At 42.1% G+C, this 20,426-nt stretch overlaps 1 protein-coding gene across 13 annotated transcripts in view; it reads left to right on the forward strand.

Annotated features, from left to right (window-relative positions):
* HNRNPM (heterogeneous nuclear ribonucleoprotein M) overlaps positions 1-20,426 on the forward strand; it is a 41,327-nt gene that overhangs the window by 4,057 nt on the left and 16,844 nt on the right. For 7 of the 13 annotated variants that reach the window (XM_047704946.1, XM_047704959.1, XM_047704968.1 and 4 more), the window contains exons 2-9: positions 5,640-5,809; positions 13,262-13,314; positions 14,226-14,233; positions 14,319-14,412; positions 15,497-15,688; positions 17,164-17,317; positions 18,141-18,190; positions 19,037-19,097. In XM_047704946.1, coding sequence (XP_047560902.1) covers positions 5,640-5,809; positions 13,262-13,314; positions 14,226-14,233; positions 14,319-14,412; positions 15,497-15,688; positions 17,164-17,317; positions 18,141-18,190; positions 19,037-19,097 — 782 coding nt within the window. Of the gene's footprint in view, positions 1-5,639; positions 5,810-13,261; positions 13,315-14,225; positions 14,234-14,318; positions 14,413-15,496; positions 15,689-17,163; positions 17,318-18,140; positions 18,191-19,036; positions 19,098-20,426 lie in introns of those variants that run through there. The other 6 variants (XM_047704974.1, XM_047705003.1, XM_047705013.1 and 3 more) reach the window with 4 other exon arrangements.

Consider the following 20,426-nt stretch of genomic DNA (forward strand, 5'->3'; position numbering starts at 1 on the left):
AGAAGGAGTCTTTGCTCTCGGGACAGGTGATCAGGCTTTCAGGGTGTTGGGAGTTGCCATTTCAGACTATACTCTTCATTGAAAAAGTGAAAGTGGTGAGAGTATTGAGCTCTCTGAAGCGTAAGAGGGGTTAGGGACTCAGCAAATGGAGCAGTTTTTGTGGAGCAGGAATTGTCCTTATAGTTGCGGTGTTTAGGTACAGTATAATTCTTGTTCGGTGGAGCAGTGACGTGAAAAAATGGATTTTCAAAGAATGCAGTCAGTGAGTGAAATAGTTCCCAAGCCGTATTAGACATACTTCATTTTCATGACTCGGAGGTATTTATAGATATTTTAGGCTTGTGTTTTGTTGTTGGTTTTTTTTTTTTTTTTTTAAGGATTTTATTTATTTATTTGACAGAGATGACAAGTAGACAGAGAGGCAGGCAGAGAAAGAGGGGGAAGCAGGTTCCCTGCTGAGCAGAGAGCCGGATGCGGGCTCCATCCCAGGACCCTGGGATCCTGACCTGAGCCGAAGGCAGAGGCTTTAACCCACTGAGCCACCCAGGCGCCCCAAGGCTTGTGTTTTGATGTATCGTGAAATAGGTTGATAGACTGTTAGAAAAAATTTTTATTTCTGTTTGGTCTACTTAGACCTTAAGGTGGGTGATTGGGTGCCAGAATAGACCGTGTTCATTGGCAGTTGGGAATTGAGAGCCAGTTAACAAGGAGAGCATCAGTAAGAGATATAGTAGGTCTCTTATTGTAGTTTCCGTTGTTGTGAAAGATTCCATATTTGATACTTTATGTTGGAGTTACAAGTAAGTTATTGGATCAGGTTTGAAATTTAATGAACATAAGTAGAAACTTAAAAAATTGTATTCTTCGCACAATAAGCTGTACATAATGGAAATGTGCAGCATAAGTGTCAATATTAGGAATCCCTCACTGAGTCAAGGGAATAAATGTGTCCATGATCCTAGCATTTTTTCCTCATTCTGTAATCTTCTCAGTCCTCTGTTTCTCCATCCCCAGGCAGCATTTCTGTCCAGTGGACATTTGGAAGTGTCTTGGAGATATTTTTGATTTTTACCTTCAGGACTGAAGGATTGATTGGGTTGCTACTAAGATCTCTGGGGTAGAAGTTGGGGATGCACGTGGCAGACCCACAGAACAGAGCTGTTGTCCCAGAATGTCCGTAGTGCTGAGGTTGAGAAACTCTGCTGTGGATTAATTTGCTAGATTAGATTTTCTCAAATATAAAATTTTATATGATGGTATCATACTGTATTGTAACCCTTTTGTTTGGTTTCTTCGAGTGTTTCTTGTTGCGTGTAGTTGTTACTTTTTGTTGCTGAGAAGTATTTCAATTTACGGATCTACTACAACTTGGTTTTTCATTTACTTGTTTAGTACATAGATAGCTGAGTTTGGGACATTACAAATAGTGTTGCTGTGAACACTTAAGGTTCAAGTTTTTGTATGGATATACACTTTCTCTTGGAAAAGTATCTAGCTGAAGATGATTGGGTCATATGGTAGGTGTGTGTTTAACCTTTTTAATGTCTATAATTAAATTTGGGGTGTTTGGGATTGAGCAGTTTTGTCAGTGTTGTCAAAATATAATCTTAAAAAAATGTACTTCTTGGGGGCACCTGGGTGGCTCAGTGGGTTAAGCCTCTGTCTTTGGCTCAGGTCATGATCTCAGGGTCCTGGGATGGAGTCCCATGATGGGCTCTCAGCAGGGAGCCTGCCCCCCCCCCCCCCCCCGCCTACTTGTGATCTCTGTCAAATAAATGAATAAAATCTTCAAACCACATGGAAACAAACCAAAGAAAGCCACGTACTTTTAAAAAGTTTTTGGAGTTAAGTGTTATAAATATCTTGGGGCTAGAGAAGACTATTCCCCAAATTTTATCCTGAAGATAAATGAGAAAATGGGATTGGATATTTCATTTTATTTTACTTTTTTCAGATTTTTATTTGGCAGAGAGAGAGCAGGAGAGGGAATATAAGCAGGGGAGTAGGAGAGGGAGAAGCAGGCTTCCCGTTGAGCAGGGAGCCAGGGGAGCCTAGTGCAGGGCTCAATCCCAGAACCCTGAGATCATGGCCTGAGCTGAAGGCAGACGCATGATGACATTTTTATTTTACTTTAAAAAACAATTTTTTTTTTTTTTTTAAGATTTTGTTTATTTGACAGGGATCACAAGTAAGCAGAGAGGCAGGTGGGGGTCGGGGGGGAGCAGGACCCTGGGATCATGACCTGAGCTGAAGGCAGAGGCTTAACCCACTGAGCCACCCAGGCGCCCCTGGACATTTTTAAAAACGAACTTTTCAGGATACCACTCTTAGAACTCTATTAGCTGTATTTGAATATGTACATTGAGTGAGATATCTTTGAGGGTGGTTTACAATTCTGTGTTAAGAAGGATTAGTGGTATAGAGATTATTTAAGAAAAAATAAAATTTTAGAAAGGAGCACTTGGCTGGCCCAGTTGGTAGAGCATGTGATTCTTTTTTTTTTTTTTTTTTTTTAAGATTTTATTTATTTATTTGACAGACAGAGATCACAAGTAGGCAGAGAGGCAGGCAGAGAGAGAGGAGGAAGCAGGCTCCCTGCTGAGCAGAGATCCCGACGAGGGGCTCGATCCCAGGACTCCCGAGATCATGACCTGAGCCGAAGGCAGAGGCTTTAACCCACTGAGCCACCCAGGCGCCCTGAGCATGTGATTCTTGATCTCAGAGTTGTGAGTTCAAGCCCCACATTGGGCATAGAGATTACTTTAAAAAAAAAAAAAAGAAAAAGGTTGCTGGTGATCGCTGAGTTTATGAAAATGTAAATTTTTTAAGAAGCTGGAAGTGACGAGATCGTTCTCACTCCATTTACTTGGGATGAAACTTCTCAGACAGTGGAAATGATTAGCCAGAGGAAGATTTGGGTAGAGTGCTGTGCTCACATCTTGGACATAATCCATCTGAGCTGCTTTCTTGATGGTCAGCCATGTGATGGGGATTAACCCTGAACCAGATACCAGCGTCTGTGGTCAGACTGGGTAGCTAGCCTGTTCTTAGCCGTAATTATCTGCAGAATATGGGCTGGACACTTTGTTAGCTGCTTTGACTGTAATTAGTTATTTATATATTTTGTAACTGATAGATGAGGTAAGCAGGTGTGTGAAAACACAGATGGGGACTATTACTGTGTCATGGACCTTGTGTCAGAATAATGGTTTTTAATGTAATTATAGAGCGTGTGGGTTTCAAAAGACCAGTTATATTAAAATACGTTTTTGTCCACAGACCCTCTCTGGAGGTCCATGGTTGGTGCTCTGCATTTTATGAATTTTTACTAACACTTGCCTTCTTATCTGCCAGGAGCAAGAGACGCGTTGGCAAATATGCTCTGTCGGGCAGACTTCGTTCGGTGTGGAGCTTTCATACGGAGTAGGCAGGTGGCCTCTGTGATGGTTGAGGGTTTCCTTTGAGATCTGCTTGTGCTGTGCAGCCAGACTGAGGAGGATCTGTTATTAACTTGGGGTAGACAGAGTAGAATTCTAGGAATTTGCGGATTGCAGTAGCTGTGTCCCTCCATATCTGCTAGCCTCTGTGAAGGAAGTCTGTTTATTGCATGTTGATATGTGTGAAATCATGAGGAAACTGCCTTCCTTACTTTTGCCTAGGCGAGGATACCTTCACTGGGTTACCACTTGGAACCCTTGTGTTTGGATAGGAGGGACCCAGAGGGGAAAAAAAAACACCCAAAACCTTGGGGCTACAAAAAGTTGCTAACTTTAAAAATTTTCCAAGTGGAGTGGCTGGCTGACTTAGTTGGTAGAGCATGTGACTTTTTGATTTCAGGGTCCTGAGGTTAAGCCCCACATAGCTTACTTAAAAAAAAAAAAATTATTTTTTAGATCCGAGTAAATATGTTACAAGAACAAAGTCCTCTAGCTGTCATCTTGTATTTGAACATTACCTCTCCCACACAAGGAAGACATATCCTAGAATAAATATCAGCCCTTTAATTAAATAAAGGTAGGCTTATAAATCATTAATACCATAATCTTGGCTTTTTGTTTTCCCATTTTTGTCATGGATCACAAAGTCTCTGCTAGGCTCTGTGGTTTGGGAGTTGCTGGATTTTCACCGGTGGAAAGCATAGGGGTTGGTAAGCAGAAAGTGCAGGACGCAGTGCAGGAAGTGGAGGAACTTCCTATGTCTGCCAGATCCCAGTTGTTCCTGGTCACCTCTCACTGGTGTCTGCCTGTGGTCGCTGCACCTGAGTGGGCAGCTCGTGGAGTAGCTTCACTTGGCCCGCCCATGCGTGGTCCCCGGGCTGCACGCAGCGATCTGTTTCTCTGTGCTGTGGCCTAAGCTTCCAGCCTGACGTCTGGTTCTGTGTTTTTGGAAGTTTGCTTTTCTTCTGAAACTTAACGTCATGTCCTAACCTAAACCGAATTTGTATCTGTGGAGCTTAGAAATGAAGTGTTAGTGTGGAGATGCCGGACACACAAAGGTAAAGAATATTACAGGTAAAGCCGTGCCGAAAAAGCAGGCCGCCTTAGCTGAAGTTGGGATCTTTTCCTGTGTATTGTCTTACCCATTTGGGTCGGTTAGACTTCAGTTTTCCTAGGGTTGTATAGAAAATGGCTTTTTTCTGGTAAAAACAAAACAAAAACTTTCTTATTGTGGTAAAAATATATATATATAAAATTTGTCATTTTAACCATTTTAAGTGTATAGTGGCAGTAAGTGCTGTGTTGTGCACTGTACCACTGTCCATTTTCAGAACTTTATCATCCCAAACAGAAACTCATCTGTGAAACAGTAACTCCCCATTCCCACCTCCCCCAAGCTTCTGGTAACCTCTCTTCTGTCTCTATCCCTGGCTTATTTTGCTTAGTATAGTGTTTTCAGACTTCATCTGTGTTGCAGCAGCTATCAGCAAGCATTTCATGCCTTTTGTGGCTGGATAATATTCCATTGTATGGCTATACCACATTTTCTTTATTCTCTTCATCTGTTGGTGGGCACTTGGGTTGTTTCCACCTCTTGGCTATTAAGAAGAATGCTGCTGTTTGGCATACAAGTATCTGCTCCTTCACTTCTTTTGGATCTGTACCCCCGGAGTGGAATTGTTGGGTCATATGGTAATTATGTGTTCTCACTTTTTGAGTGACTGCCCAAACTTTCTGTAGTGGCTGCACCATTTTATATTCCTATTTAAAAAAAAATTTTCCCCCAGAACAAAATGATAGTTTTTCTTTGTGAGGTTAAAATTGGTTGGGCCTACAGGCACCAGCTCATTTCTGTTCCATATAGTCTTGCAAATCTTCCCTTCTCTTTTCCTGTTTCTGGCATGAAGTTAAAGCACTTTGGGCCAGGAGTTGGCCTCTTTTTCCCATCTCTGTTAAAGCCCCTAGGAGTGTATGAAGGCGTAGGAGAGCAGTTTCTTGGGAATGGCTTCTTGATAAGTGGGTTTTAAGGAGTGCACTACTGTACCTTTCTGTTCTATGAGCACTTGAGTTTGAATGTGTCAGATCAAAGTCAATATTAGTCTTGTGTTGGATGTAACTGTGTGGAATTGTAAACCTGGCAAATCAAATACTGTCTTTCATATTGTGCTAACATATGGACCCTTTTTTTCCCTTCGAATTCAGTGAAGGAGAGCGACCTACTCAGAATGAGAAGAGGAAGGAGAAAAACATAAAAAGAGGAGGCAATCGCTTTGAGCCATATGCCAATCCAACTAAAAGATACAGAGCCTTCATTACAAACATACCTTTTGATGTGAAATGGCAGTCACTTAAAGACCTGGTTAAAGAAAAAGGTAATGGTACTGGTGGTCGAGTAGGGTAAGAAGGTTGATGTGTCATCTTTTGTGGCTAATTCCTTGGTTATTTTTTTGTCAGTGGAAGTTGATCTGGGTAGAGCATGTGTTCTGTCCACGCTTGAGAGTTAAGCCGCTTTACCCACCCTACTTTTTTGTGTGGTCATGCACCTGTGTGTCAAACAGGGTGGTTTGTATGGTCCTTTGGCCTACAAATGATTTTACTGGCTTAATATGGTTAATAGGGCTTTGATTAAGCTTGAGGGGAACCTCTTTGTGTTGAGGAAATTTTTTGATTTCTTCATATTAGGTGGGAGAGGTTTTTCCTTTAAAATTTTTTTTAAAGCTTTTTAATTCTGGAGGGAAGGTAGTTTGTTTAAATTTTGTGGATGTCTTCCTGGGATCAAAATTTGGTAGTTGGAACTTGTGCTGCTCAGATTCTAAATTCTAAACCATTAGCTTGTATTTAAACTGTTAGGCTTTTTCCCTGGGCAGAAACCTGGGTTAGATTGGCAATCGGAGAGCTCCAGATAAGGCATCTGCTACATGATGCTTTGCTTTCAGGCGCACTTCGGTAGCGGCCCAGTGTCCAGATTCTGGCCTCGGGCAGGGGAAGCAACTGAAGCTCTGCTGCCACCAGGAGGTCCTAGGAGGCTGGTTGTCCCCGTGGTCCTCTGCCTCACCCCCTGTGCACACCATGTGTATCCTCTTTCTTTCCACATTCTTGTTCTGTGCTTTTGTCTTCCTTTCTTTCCTGATTCTTGGCCCTGCTGGTGGCACTCAGGGCTAAAGAGATTGCTCAGCCCTGGTTTAGACAAAACTACTGATAGAGAAACAATGTGTCTGATGCCTTGAGGTCTCCAAGGGAAACCTAGAATCAAATTACCCTTAAATGGAGTCTTTTTGAAGGACTGAAAGGTATTGGTTTTCTGGAGCATTCATAATGAAAAGAGATTCAAGCTTGAATTGTCAAATGATTAACATTCAGTGGCAGAGATGCCACTTGGATAGGCCATTTTGGTATGTGTACTGGTGCTCCCAGCATTGGGTTTTGAAATTATGACTGGCCCACTGCCATCATTGTCCCATCACTTAATTTGACCATGACATGCCAGAAGCACTAGGCACCGTGAACTTCTCTGTACATTCATGTAGGCTGCTCCCATGTAGTAGTTCTCCAGATAACATGGATGGAAAAACGTTTGGTGTGAGATTTGTTTTCCTGCCTTGATCAGCCAAATCATTCCTGCCAATGCTCCTAGGGCAAGAGTGAAGTTTCTTCTTTTTGTCTGAAGGGCGTGTCATGTGGCATCCCAGATGCAGTGTTCTTGGTTTTTGGGACTGCTGCTTCAATACAAGCTTAGAATTTCTGTACAGTACAGTTGGGTCTCATTCGAATTAGTTTTTGGAATAACCCCCAAATTTGTGTTCTCGTGATTTGGTTGAACCGCTGAATTGATACTTCCATTGATAATAAGGTATAGTAGTTCCAAGAACCAGGAATGTGGCTTTGAAAACGCAATTGTTAGAATTTTGTATGAGATTGCAGGCCAAATTATTTTTTTATTTTTAGGAGTGTGTGAACCAGTTTTGGGACATGATGGATAAAGTAGGTGACATTTTTACTGCTTTACCATTCAGTAATTCAGTTTTGGAAGCCTTAAAGCTGGTAGCAGCAGCAGCCATGACGTTTCTGGATGTAGAAGCAGTTCACCTCAATTTCCTATTAAGTGTGGGGCCAGCCTGGTGGTTTATTTGGATACTTCCAAACTGGTTCTCATATTCCCCTGGCATACTGCTACGAATGCCCTGGCTCAGCCCTTTCAGTGTACTTTTTTGGTGGTGTAATTTAGAATTACAGGTGTGCAGTAAATAAGTTATTTTAAACAAATCTTAAAATGTTCTTGTTTAGAGCTCCCCTGTATAGGTTAAATTAATTATTTTTCTGTTTAAATTACTTGTCTTGTGGGTGAAAGAGTTTCATAAGAGAATTTTTTTACGGTAATGCTTCTGTTCAGCACGTGAGGTCTGAAGAAATTTACTGTTCACCTACACAGGTCTCTTCAAAAATGTCCTCCTTTTTGTTAGGTTTAAAATTGCATTCATTCATGTCTTGGCATACAGATAATATGCTTAGGTGGTTATCGGAGATCTGAAGTATTTACTTGAAGCCTCTTGTAAGTTTTCGTCTTTTGAAGACTTGTCACTGCAGCTGGCGGCACTTACCACCCTGAAAGTCGCAAGGTCGTCTCCGGAGTGGGCCGGCTGTGGGTACCTGACTCACTACAGCTCTGCCACTTTATTGGCCTGCATCTTAAGAGTTCTGTTATTTCAGGAAACCAGCGGAATAAGCTAGAATTAGTTGTCTTCAGCTTAAAGGTCTAGAAAGTGTCCTGTTACTGCCACACTGTCTAACTGCTGCCTCTCAGAAGTGGACTAGTAGCTTCCAGGTGGCAAGACAGGAGCTTTTCTAAGGCTAACCATGCCTGAGATGCCTCATGGACCCCTTCCTAATTCCTGATCTTTCCCCCCTTCTTGGCCACCAAGTGTATATACTCTGTCTTAAATTTGAACATTTAGCAACATTCTAGGAGATCCTATTAATGATACAGTGATTGTGTGACTTGGTCACTTTATTTTTTCTCCTGGATGGGATCACAGAGCTTGTCTGGGGCCCAGCTATTTGGTGGCAGTATCATGAAATCAGCACTGACGAATTTAAAGAGAAAAATAAATAAGTATTGAGAACTTTGTTTTGTTCTGAGCCAGGCTACCCCCCCCCCCTTTTTTTTTTTTGGCTCCTGCACCCCCCCCCCCCCCCCGGCAAGTTTCGGATGTGGATTAAACAGCTTTCATAGTTTGTAGAATCAATGGGAGCTTTGCCCTTCCTGCCCTAAGTGTCCTCATGGAACAGAGGAAGGGTTTCTGTTGTCCTTCCTTTTGATCATGCTGATTTTTTAACGGAGATAGTACATGGGACAAATGGCTGCTGTGAACACCACAGAGTTGCTAAATTGAAAAAAAAAAAATTGAGAGTGTAATTGGAGATCAGGATTGGAGATTGTCACGTCAAGTTTGCAGATGCTTTCACAGTCTCAAAGCCTACCTGATTTTCATCACTGGAGACAGATTGGGATCACATGAAACGTGTTTGACCTTAAGGACTAGGTGAAAAAGGTGACCTTGGGAATTTTAAACTTAAATCACATTGTGCTGCATTACTGCGAAGTCCTCTGTGGGTGAAGAAAGCTCATTACTGGGCTGCTTATTCTCCTGACCTAACCAGGGAGTTGGCACCATCGAGGTGGGGCATTTGTAAAGAGACAGGCCTGAGCTGGACCTGCAGTGAGTAAACATGGGAGCACCATGTGAGGAATAAAGGAACATCAGTGATGGAGTTTGCTCTCAATCCCAAGTTTACCAGCAGTCAGTTTAACTTGTGTAAGCAAAGATTTCTTTAAGCACTTAATCCTCTGTCTTCATTTAATGGATGGCCTTTTTTTTTTTTTTTTTTTTAAGATATATTTATTTTGAGAGAGTGCGTGTGAGAGAGTGCGTGTGCTGGGGCAGAGGCAGTGGGAGAGAGTGTTTTGGGCAGACTCCACATGCGGAGTGTGGAATACTAATGTGGGGCCTGGTCCCATGACCCTGCGATCATGACCTGAGCCAAGACCAAGTTGGACACTTAACCCACTGAGCCGCCCCGGAGCCCCTGATGGGATTGTTTTAAGTAAATTTCAAATTCCAGCTGATTAGGAAACTGAGGCTCAGAGAGCAAGTGTAGTCCAAAAGAAAGTGTTTGTTGGCTCTTGAAGACAGCCTACATTGTGGGGTTGTGGAGCTAAAGTTTCTTTTCTTTCTGTCTTTTTTTTTTTTTGAAAGATTTTATTTATTTATTTGAGTGAGAGAGAGAGCACGCATGAGCAGGGAGAGGGTCAGAGGGAGAAGCAGACTCCCCGCAGAGCTGGGAGCCCGACGCAGGACTCCATCCTGGGACTCCCGGACCATGACCTGAGCCAAAGGCAGAGGCTCAACCAACTGAGCCACCCAGGCGCCCTAAACTTTATTTTAAATATAAGTAAAAATCCATATCCAGTCTCTTTGTTCCTTCGTATTTTCCTTTTTTTGAAAATTCAGCCTGCATTTTGTGAAGACCTGTAACGCTAACACATTTGTGTCTGTGGGACACTTGGGTTGTCCCTGCCCCACCAACCTGGTAGTGGGTAGTCTTCTTTCACCGTGGAAGTCGGAGCAAGAAGGGGCTCACGGATTTTCTAACTCGTCCATAAATGAAGTAGTCCTTCTGTAGAGTAATGATTTTGCCAGGTTTCAGGTTGTCTGTATATTAAAGACACAAGCTTTCCAAATTAAAATGAGCATCTGTTCTGTGCACCCCTCTAAGCGTGGCCACCTGAGGGGTGTGTTTGATAACGTGCCCTGCTCTGTGGAGCCTTCTGCCTCCACCCTCGCCTTTAAATTATAGGCCTTTTCACATATGAATTCTCTTTAGTGAAGCTTTGGCCTCTGTCCTCCCTCTCTTTTTTGGTCCATTTCGAAGGAAATGAGAATACAGACACAAGTAGTGTTTGTTACAAAAATATGTGCAGTTGTTAAATCACAGTAGCTCCTGACTCTTTTTGGGTTACTTGTTCATTCTGCTTATCCTCTTGATGTGTTTTATGCTTGAGGCGGTGTTTTTAATCATGTAAATGTTGGTTCAAGGTGATTTGTTGAAGCATTTTTAAAATCAAGGTAGGTGAAAACATTGGGCATTAGATTTTACAGTTTTAGTTCTTTCATTTAGATGTTTTGATATTCAGAGCTGCAGTAGAATTTCCTAGAACCTTCTTTTGGGATTCCCTAGATCCCATCCATATCTAGGAAGGGAGAGGAGCAACAGTAGTTTTCCATCAATAACCTGAGAATTCCATTTGGGCGAGATTGTTGCTGCTACCAGTTTATTAACTCTGCCTCTCAGTCCTAGCTCGTGTGCTCTGGTTGATTTGGTCTTTTAAACTTCCTTTCTTTGGATGTGACCAGACTAGGTGGCAAATTTCACCTTCAGTGTTTTGTTGCTAGTTGTACTGACTACACTAAACAGGTCTTTTGTTGTAATACTGTAGAACTAACAACAGAGAGGCGGTCTGCTAGTATCTTCCTGCAGGTCCTGTCACCCTGATTTGCTTACATCTCTGAATTGATGTGCACTCTCAGGGTAGAGGTTGGGAATGTATGAGGGACCTGGTTATTATTGATGCTCCCTTGGGAACACTACTACTCGTGCTAGAGCCACAGCAGCTGCCTAACCTGTGGCTAACCTGATAGGATGGAGGGTTTTTTAAATGTAAATTTTTTGTTTTTACCAAACAACGATGCCATTTGGGGAAACACAAAAAGGGATATTTTAAGCAAAGTTTTGGTGCAGAGGATTGAAGTTGGATGTGTGCCATCACTAGAATGTTAGGTGGAAAAAGTCCCAATTTCTAAACCTAGCTTTTTGGAAAAAAAAGTTTGGTTTGGACTTGCTTGGTGTCTAGGTTGCAGTCAGTGACAGCTTTATGGACACAGACTAGAAACTTAAAAATGCAACAGTATTTGAATTCTGACAACATAGTTACAGTTGTCTTGAGTTAGATATTGTGATGATTCATTTTTAAGGTTACTAGATGGTATTTAACAGCTTGTAGAAAATAAATTTGAGGTCTCTTCACTGTATTGACACTATTTGGCATTTTATCAAAGTGGAGATAAGGCTGTTGGTCCTCAAATGGCTGCTGCTGTTGAAATGAATGGCTTTTTAAAAACATGGCCTCAGGAATGGCTGCACCTTTTTTGGAATCGCTTTACTTTTGTAAGATTAAAATAAAGCCAATTTGTATGTCTGTCCCTTGGCTGTGATCATTTTCTTTTTGCCCAACTGGAGTGCATCCTCCAAAAGTTAAATTATACCAGTCCCTATTTCTTTTTTTCATTTCTTTGCACTGATTCTCCTTCCTGTTTTGTGCAAAGTGCTGGTTTGGTTCTGTAACATTCCAAGAAAGGACAAGGGGAGGGGACTTTGAACACTTGTCCTTCATGTTGTCAACTGCAGTGCAGATAATATTAGTAATAAATATGCCCTTAAAATTATTTTATTTTAAAAGTAATTTTATCTTACATTTAAATCTTCCCCTGCTATTATTTTAAAATCCTCATAATCCGAATTCCTTTGAGCAAAGGAATTAGAATAGGCGCGACTTGAGGCCATTAAGAAGTTTACTTTGACCCTTGTACTGTTGAACCAAACTTGAATACAGAATTGGAGAAGGCTTTACCATCATAAATCATCCTTTAAAAAACAAAAAAGGATATTCCTGAGGACAGAAGCACTTTCTTGACTCTGGAGAGCCTGCTTCAGGGATTGTTTTCTCCAAGTTAACACTAAATTTCTGTTCTTTTTGTGCCATCTTCAAGTTCAGCAGCCATTTTGGTGGTTGTCTTCTTGATGGGTTCTAACCTCTGGTCATGGTGGTCATGAATTGGCAATCCAAACCTTGAGGAAAATCTGCGAAATCTTTTGAAATGCTTTATTTTCTGCCCCCCCCCCCCTTATGTAGTTCAGAATTATCTGAATCTTAACTTGTCTAGCTGCAAACTGAGCTCTACATTTGCATTTATCTGTGTCTTTCACTGGGGGGGTTGAGAAAGCAGGAAGAAAAAAGCCTGGCTTATTAATCCACCGAAGAGAATCCAGATGCTGCTCTGGTTTATGATCAGATACCGGAACATCTTACTTCTGGCAGTTCTGGAGCTTGATGCCGTGTGCAGGACCAGCTACAGATTTTATGGGGCCCCATGCAAAATGAAAACGGGAGGCCTCTTGTTAAAATATTAAGGATTTCAAGATTAACATCAGAGGATTAAACTAAGTGCGTGGCCCTCCTAAGTGCAGGGCCATGTGCAGTCGCACGGGTTGTACCCGTGTGGCCGGCCACACCACGTGGCGCCTTTGAGCATATACACACTTGAACGGCCTTGTAGTTAGTATTTGAGCTCAGTTCAGTGGCTTTGCAGCTTGTGCGCTGCTTACCTGCTTTCACTGTGAAAGTATATTGTGTAAAACGTTTGCCTCCCTTCCTCAAAAAAAGGGAAGCACGCAGACTTCTTTCCTGTAGATTTGGATTGCCTCTAGTCATGAGTGAGTATTTCAGACAGGGAAGGTGATATGGAAATCTGTGGCAATAGCTTGTTTGTGGTGGGAGGAAAATCAAGGACATAATTGTTAATGAGTCTCACCTACTTTTACTGCACACCTGTAATGCCTAGTTTGGTGGTTTAGAGAATATGGAGTGTTTCTGGGCTTTCTTATAAGGCAGAGGCTCCATACAAGGTTGCTGACGATTGTTCTAAATTCCCATTGTTTTCTTGGCTTTTCTCCCTTGGTTTATGTGTCGTCTGGAAACTGATTTGTAGTTGGTGAGGTAACATACGTGGAGCTCTTAATGGACGCTGAAGGAAAGTCAAGGGTAAGTGTCTGAGAGAATTTCTTCTGTGGATTTACTACTTGAAAAATGTAACTGTATGGTGGCGTGGAATCGAATGAAATCAGGAAGGCAGTGAGTGCTCACGTTACAGTAGCTATGTTTGATTTTGCCAAACATTTGAGTGGGGTGGGAGGGGATTTGCAAACGGGAGTCCCGCTTTTCCAAATGGCTGGCCAAAGAGCTTTTTGGTATTCTGTTTGGATGCCCAATTTGGATAACTGGGGACCAATAGCAGCATTGTCTCTTTGTTAACAGAGGAATTGGCTGTGTGTGAATTATGCATGGAATTTTAGCGGTGGTATATTAATGTAAAACGTGTGTTTTTGTCTAGAAAATGTTACTCTTGGTCGTTTGCTGAATTTGAAAGTTGTGTGAACCAAAGATTCCGAAAAGTCGCCTTTGTGCCAGTAAATTGTAAAACAAATATTAAAACCTGAACGTTTAAAATTGGCCTAGTTTAAAGAGAAAATAAATTACTTTGTTGTGCAACAGAATGGCTTAGAATAATCAAAGGATGAGCTTTAATTTATGGAAGGGATGGATTTAGGAGGAGTATGATAAGGAATTGATTTGAGTACAGAGAAGCAGATCTAAAGTTTGTGTGATTTCTTGGAGAACCTGAATTTAGGTCTGCTTATTACAACTTCAGTAACTACAGTGCAATGCTGGTAATGTGCAGGCAGAGGAGATAATGAGGAGTCCAGCTTGTAATGAGGAAGGCGAGGCAAGACATTCCTGTGAGCTTCCCCTTAGAAGGGTTAATTTAAAAACTAACTTTGTTACATAAATCATATTTGTAATTTATGTAACTGCCATTGATATTTACTATGTTTTTCTTTTCTTTTTTTCCCCCTTTCCTTGCTCTTCTGACTGGTCTGTGGCTTCTTCCAAAGGGATGTGCGTAAGTATTGTCTAGTTACTTACTGGCAATTGAGCCTCCTAAATTGTAGGACTGGTTTCACTCATCTCCTTTTGACTCTTCATAGCGTTGTTGAATTCAAGATGGAAGAAAGCATGAAAAAAGCTGCCGAAGTTCTAAACAAGCATAGTCTGAGTGGAAGACCACTGAAAGTCAAAGAAGTAAGCTCTTGAAACAATGTGGATACCATTTATAATTGTCGAGTTGTCCCCGTTTGGAATTAGGAAAAGACAGAACTATTCCTTGACTACATTTTATGGAGCAGACCAGCTTGTTATTTTTAATGAAGAGGGTCAGTCAGGCTGCGGTAGTCACTCCTGTAAGAACTTTGGAATAGTGGCCCAGCACATCCTCAGCAACCGCTTACTGCCTTCCTAACGTCTCATTTGTCTTAGAGCAGCCTGCCTTGTTTTTTCTTCAGGGGTGCTCAGACCGAGCCCATGGGGTGTACGTATGCGTGTTAAGGGATTCTGTGCCTCCAGTTTTACCCATCCTGAACCCTGCTCTTACCTAGCCAATCTTTTTTCTTCTCTAAAGTGAATTTATCATTAATCTACTTTGATATCTAATCCAAACCAGATTATCTTTTCTCCCTTGAGGAGATTAGTTAGAGTGCTCCCTGACTTATGTTGACATCTTAAAGGAAGATGAGTATATTCAGAACTCAGGAGAGCGTGTTAGGGTTTAAGGTTTCTGTGTGTTGAAGAGACACATGAAAGGGCAAAAAGTTGAAGACTAGTGCCAATGCCAGAGTCTCATAAACCTGTTCAGACCTTAACACGAGTCAAACGCCTGAAAAAACGTGAAGGACTGGAGTACCTCGGTGATGTAGAACTGCGTTTTCAAACTTTGGAAAAAAAAAATCACTGATGGGGTTATCAAAAATTATAAAATCCCGTTGAAAATTAGTGAGATTCAACTATACCAAGCCTGTGAAGATCTTATTTCCATCTGGAAGTGTTCTATGTTCTACCAACTAATTCTGTCATCAAACTGCTCCCCCCCCCCCCTTTTTTTTAGTTACGTTGGGAGCTAAATTTTACACATTTCTTTCTTCCTATTCCTTTGGCTGGAACTCTTCCTAGCCTGCTGGTTGAGTTCATTTGGATTTCTTGTTATAGATTTCAAGACATGCTTTCCAGCGACTTCTCAATCTCTGGAGTTTTGGGAATATCACTTTTTGTGAGATCATGGTCTTAGTTGTCACTGGATCAGTTAAATCTAACACTTCTGTGCTTGTTTTAGGATCCTGATGGTGAACATGCCAGGAGAGCAATGCAAAAGGTGATGGCTACGACCGGTGGGATGGGTATGGGACCAGGTGGCCCAGGAATGATTAATATCCCACCCAGTATCCTAAATAATCCTAACATCCCAAATGAGATTATCCATGCATTGCAGGCTGGAAGACTTGGAAGCACAGTATTTGTAGCAAATGTAAGTAAATGGAAATATTGTCTAAAGTAGAAAATCAGAACTCTATGAAATCATCTTGTCAATATGTCGTGAAAGTCGTTCTTCTGTTTGAGAGGAAAAAATTTTAAAAAGAGGGTTATGCAAAAAAAAAAAAAAAAGGGTTATGCTTGGGGTGCCTAGGTGGCTTGGTTAGGCATCTGACTTTGGACTGCCGCTCAGGTCGTGATCTCTCAGGGCCTTGGGATCGAACTCTGCGTTGGGCTCCTTTCTTAGCGGGGAGCCTGCTTCTCTCTTTCTCTCTCTCTCTCTCGCTCACTGTGCTCTCCCTCCCCCAACTCTCCTAAGTAAATAAATAAAATCTTAAGGAAAAAGGGTTATGTTCTCTTCTTGATCTGTTAAAAAAATTAGCTTTGAGGTTGGACTTTGTCACATAGTGACCACTGCAGTGATAAGTCACAGGCCTGACCATGGTCCTTTTGGGGCCGTGTTTACTGAATTTGCTGTTTACAGAAGTGGCAGCTGAGTCTGCATTCCCTGTGGGTTTATTTAGGTGCCAGTCAAAAGAGTATATGAGCAAGGCTGACATTTCCCTCCCTCTTGTGTCTGGGGTGAAAGGTAATATCCTTTCCATTTGCAAGGGGAACTAAAGGAAAGTGAGTTGGGGAGGATGATGGTAAACCAAAAAAAGAAAAAAAATTTTTTTTGGGGTGCCTGGGTGGCTCAGTAGTTAAGCCTCTGCCTTTTGCTCAGGTCATGATCCTAGGGTCCTGGGATCGAGTCCCACTTTGGGCTCTCTGCTCAGCAGGAATCCTGCTTCTCCCTCTGTCACTCCCCCTGCTTATATTCCCTTCTCGCTCGCTCGCTCTGTCAAATAAGGTCTTAAAAAAAATTAAAAAAAATTTTTTTTAATGTTTGACAAAGTAAGCATTAATTTGAAAGGTATGAGGTGAGTTGACCTGTTCTTTTAGAGAAAAGAGACAGTGAATAGCAGTTAAGACCAGGCTTCATAATCCTGTCTAAAAAATTGTACTGTAGGTGATAAGTTTTTGTGACATTTTATTTATTTATTTAGATATTATTTGTTCGGGAGAGGGTGATTTCTGGGTGGGAGGGCAGAAGGACAGGGAGAAGCAGGTTCCCTGCTGCGCGGAGAGCCTGCTGTGAGGCTCCATCCCAGGATCCTGAGATACCACCTGGGCGGAAGGCAGTTGCTTAACCGACTTGAGGCACTGAGGCGCCCCTATTTATTTATTTTTATTTATTATATATTATTACTTTTATTAAGTACACTCTCCACCCAGCGTGAGGCTTGCACTCATGCCTCCCAAGATGAAGAGCTGCGTGCTCTGTTGGCTGAGCCTTTGCCCAGTGTAATAAAAAATAACGTGTTATTTTTAGATGTTTGTTTCCAACCAAAGCATATTGTGCTTATACAGTGAAAATGTTTTTTCTAAAGATGTCTGCATTGAGGATTTTCTCTCCTTTCTCTTGATCAGCTGGATTATAAAGTTGGCTGGAAGAAACTGAAGGAAGTATTTAGTATGGCTGGTGTGGTGGTCCGAGCAGACATTCTTGAGGATAAAGATGGAAAGAGTCGTGGAATAGGCACTGTTACTTTTGAACAGTCCATTGAAGCTGTGCAGGCTATATGTATCCTTTTATCAGAATTCAACTCTTGGGTGAACAATTTGGCCTAAATGTTGTATTAACAATATAGGTTTTTTTGGGGAAGGTGGTAACTTTATGTATTAATATTTCCTAAGTGGCTGGAGGGAATGGCATTACTGTGGAGTTTAAAAGTTCTTGTGATGGAATTGATTCAGTCAGTACCGCATAGAGAGAAAAGAGGCACATGTCCACAAGTGATCTTTTCCAGTGTTCTCTTTTTAGAGAAGTTTGGTTTGAAGGGAGATGTCTATAAAGAATGTGCCTCTGGAGAGAAATTCCATTGTTATTTCATGTATAAGTCCTAGGCCCTGTTTCTCCAGTGAGTTGACCTCATTCTAGAAGCAGCATTTCTCTCTGACCCTAGAGTTATACCTTTGTAGTTATAGCGGAAAATGTCACACATGAACACAGTCACTAAACTCAGATAAGGCTGTTACTGTGTATCTTACCCAGAAAACATGGTAGTTCAAGAAAGGGTGGGGTACCTGGCCCAGTGGACTCCTCCAGAAAACTCATGCTGGTACCGAAGAAGATGGCCCGGTGAGAAGTTCAGGTTATGCGAACAAAGCTCTGCACCTGAGGCATAAGCCGACATTTACTCCCCTGCCCAGCCCTGAGTTCTGTTTATTGTTGCATTTATGCTTATTATAGAAACAGATATTTTGTAAGTATAATGAGAAACCAAAACTCCTAAGTTCACTGTTTAGAGGGGCTGTTAGCAGTTGGAGTATTTTTTCCTTCTGTATTTCTCTCTTGCTGCGCATGTTTTTAGAATTGCAAGAAATAACCTTAATTGTAATATCAGCTATGTTTAATGGTCAACTGCTATTTGATAGACCAATGCACGTGAAAATGGTAAGTTAATAGGGTCTCCTCCTGCACAACATATTAAGACATGTCTAGCAAAAATACGAGATGACTTAGAGCGGACACAGGCCTTCTGCAGTAGTTGTGGATCAGTCTGCTCTAAATAGGGTGTACAGTATGATGAGCAAATTCCTGAGCACTTTTTGCTCGCTTGTGCAGCTCTTGGGATGCTTATCCTTTGTGTGCTTGCCTCTTTTTGGCATGGGCAGGTGGTCAGTTGAGTGTCCTGCTTTAAGCAAGTGATCGGTTTTGTAGGTTGACTTCTACTTTTCCTAGTATTGCATTAGGACGTTGAGGCAGTGTCGTGTATGTTGTGACCATACTCAGTCTAATTCAGACAGCCTTTGAGCTGCTTTTGAAGCAGTTCAGTGATCACCTTTAGCCCTGCCGTGGCTGTGCCGTGGGGCATAATGAATTCATACAAGCATGACTGGAACATGCTGAGGACTGTCTAGGTAGGGCTCAAATTCACAAAAAAGGAACTGTAAAGAGGTATTGTAGTTACCTTAAACATCAGTTTGGTTTTTTGAGTAGATAATTGCTTTATATGACCCAAAAGTCAAAAAAAGCATGAAAGGGATACAGTGAGAGAGTCTTGTCCTTACTTTGTACCCCGTTCCCATTCATTCCCCATAGAAACATGGATGTATATTTTTATCCTTCCCTCCTTTACACAAAAGGTATTTCTCTATAATTTATACTCACATGTTATTCCATGGCATAGGTGGACCGTAATTTTCTAGCTGTTTCTCTGTTGTTGGGAGTTGTTTCCATCTTTTGCTCTTGCAAAGCTGTGCTTCAAGGAATACTAACATTTATTACCTTTCTTTTCAGGATGAGAGGGCCTTACCAAAGGGAGATTTTTTCCCTCCTGAGCGTCCACAGCAACTTCCCCGTAAGTAGTCTGAGTGTGGCTTAGGTTTTGAATTTGATTAGTATCAGCCAGAAAGGGACACCCGAGTGGCTCAGTAGGTTAAGCATCTGCTTTCAGCTCAGGTCCAGGAGGAATCTGCACCAGGCTCCCTGCTCAGAGGGGGAGCCTGCTTCTTCTCCCTACTTGTGCTATCTTTTGCTATCTCAGATAAATAAAATTTTAAAAAAAGCAAAAAACAAAAAAACCAAACCCAGAAAATTACATTTACCCTCGAGCTTGTGCGGTGTTATTCTGTAATTCTCTTCATGATTCTTGAGGGAAAGCTTCAAAAGGATTTGGTTTTTGTTTTTCTATAGATTTCTCAGGGTACAAAATGAACAGAGTCACAGCTTAGGAAAGGTTGTTAGGATTACTTTGTGATAAGGCAGATGACATCCTAGAGGGTGTAGTAGGGCATTTTTAAAGTGTTCTGTGAAAGGAAGAACTGGGAACTGCAAAGGAAATTAAAACCAAATTGCACTTGGGGTTCAGAAGAGATTGGTTATACTTTACGGCCCAACAGTGCCATTCTTAGGTGTACGCCAGAGACCTGAAAACTGCAGCCTCAGAGAGCCTGACATACAGGCGTCCCCAGCAGCGTAATTGTAGGTGGTCAGTGAGTAAGTGGTAAATTTATAGAACGGAGTGTTAGTCCTACAGAGGAATGAAGTACTAGAGACCGCCACAGCGTGGCTGGACCTGGACTCCATCTGCAGGAAGTCCTCAGAATGGGTGAATCTGTGGACAGAAAGTAGGTTAGTGGTGCCTGGGGAGAAGGGTAACTGGAGACTTGTTTTCGAGGCGATGACAGTGTGTCATCGCCAGAACGAGGTGGTGGCGATAGTTGTATGCAACTCCAACTAAACTAGACCCTGTCAGCTACACGCTTCGGATGCATCTTACGGTATGGGAAGTACAACAGTCTAGGTTTTTATACAGGGTCACTCGAAACATGCAGGTGACAATATCCAACAGGGAAGACTAGGTGACTGGTCACCTCACAGATGGAGATGGTGCATGTTAGTGAAGCCCTAGGCACGTTTTCTGGCAAGCCCACAGGGCTGAGTGAAACCCGAGCATAGGCAAGCGGCGAGAGTGAGTGCTTCTAGCAGCAGGAGTGCGGGGACTCCAGACGAAGCCGGTGGTCAAGTGGCAGGAGAGGAGGGCTTGCTTATGCTGTATTGGGAGAACTTCTTCCAGGTGGGGCAGTTGGGGTGGATCTGTTTGGGGGCCAGGGACTGTTTCTGGTCTGGAGAGGGACTCACGCCCAAGGCCCAGATCAGATAGAATTGAATGGGAGCCTAGACTAGA

Source organism: Lutra lutra, chromosome 1, assembly GCF_902655055.1.
Source record: "Lutra lutra chromosome 1, mLutLut1.2, whole genome shotgun sequence".
Lineage (NCBI taxonomy): Eukaryota > Metazoa > Chordata > Mammalia > Carnivora > Mustelidae > Lutra > Lutra lutra.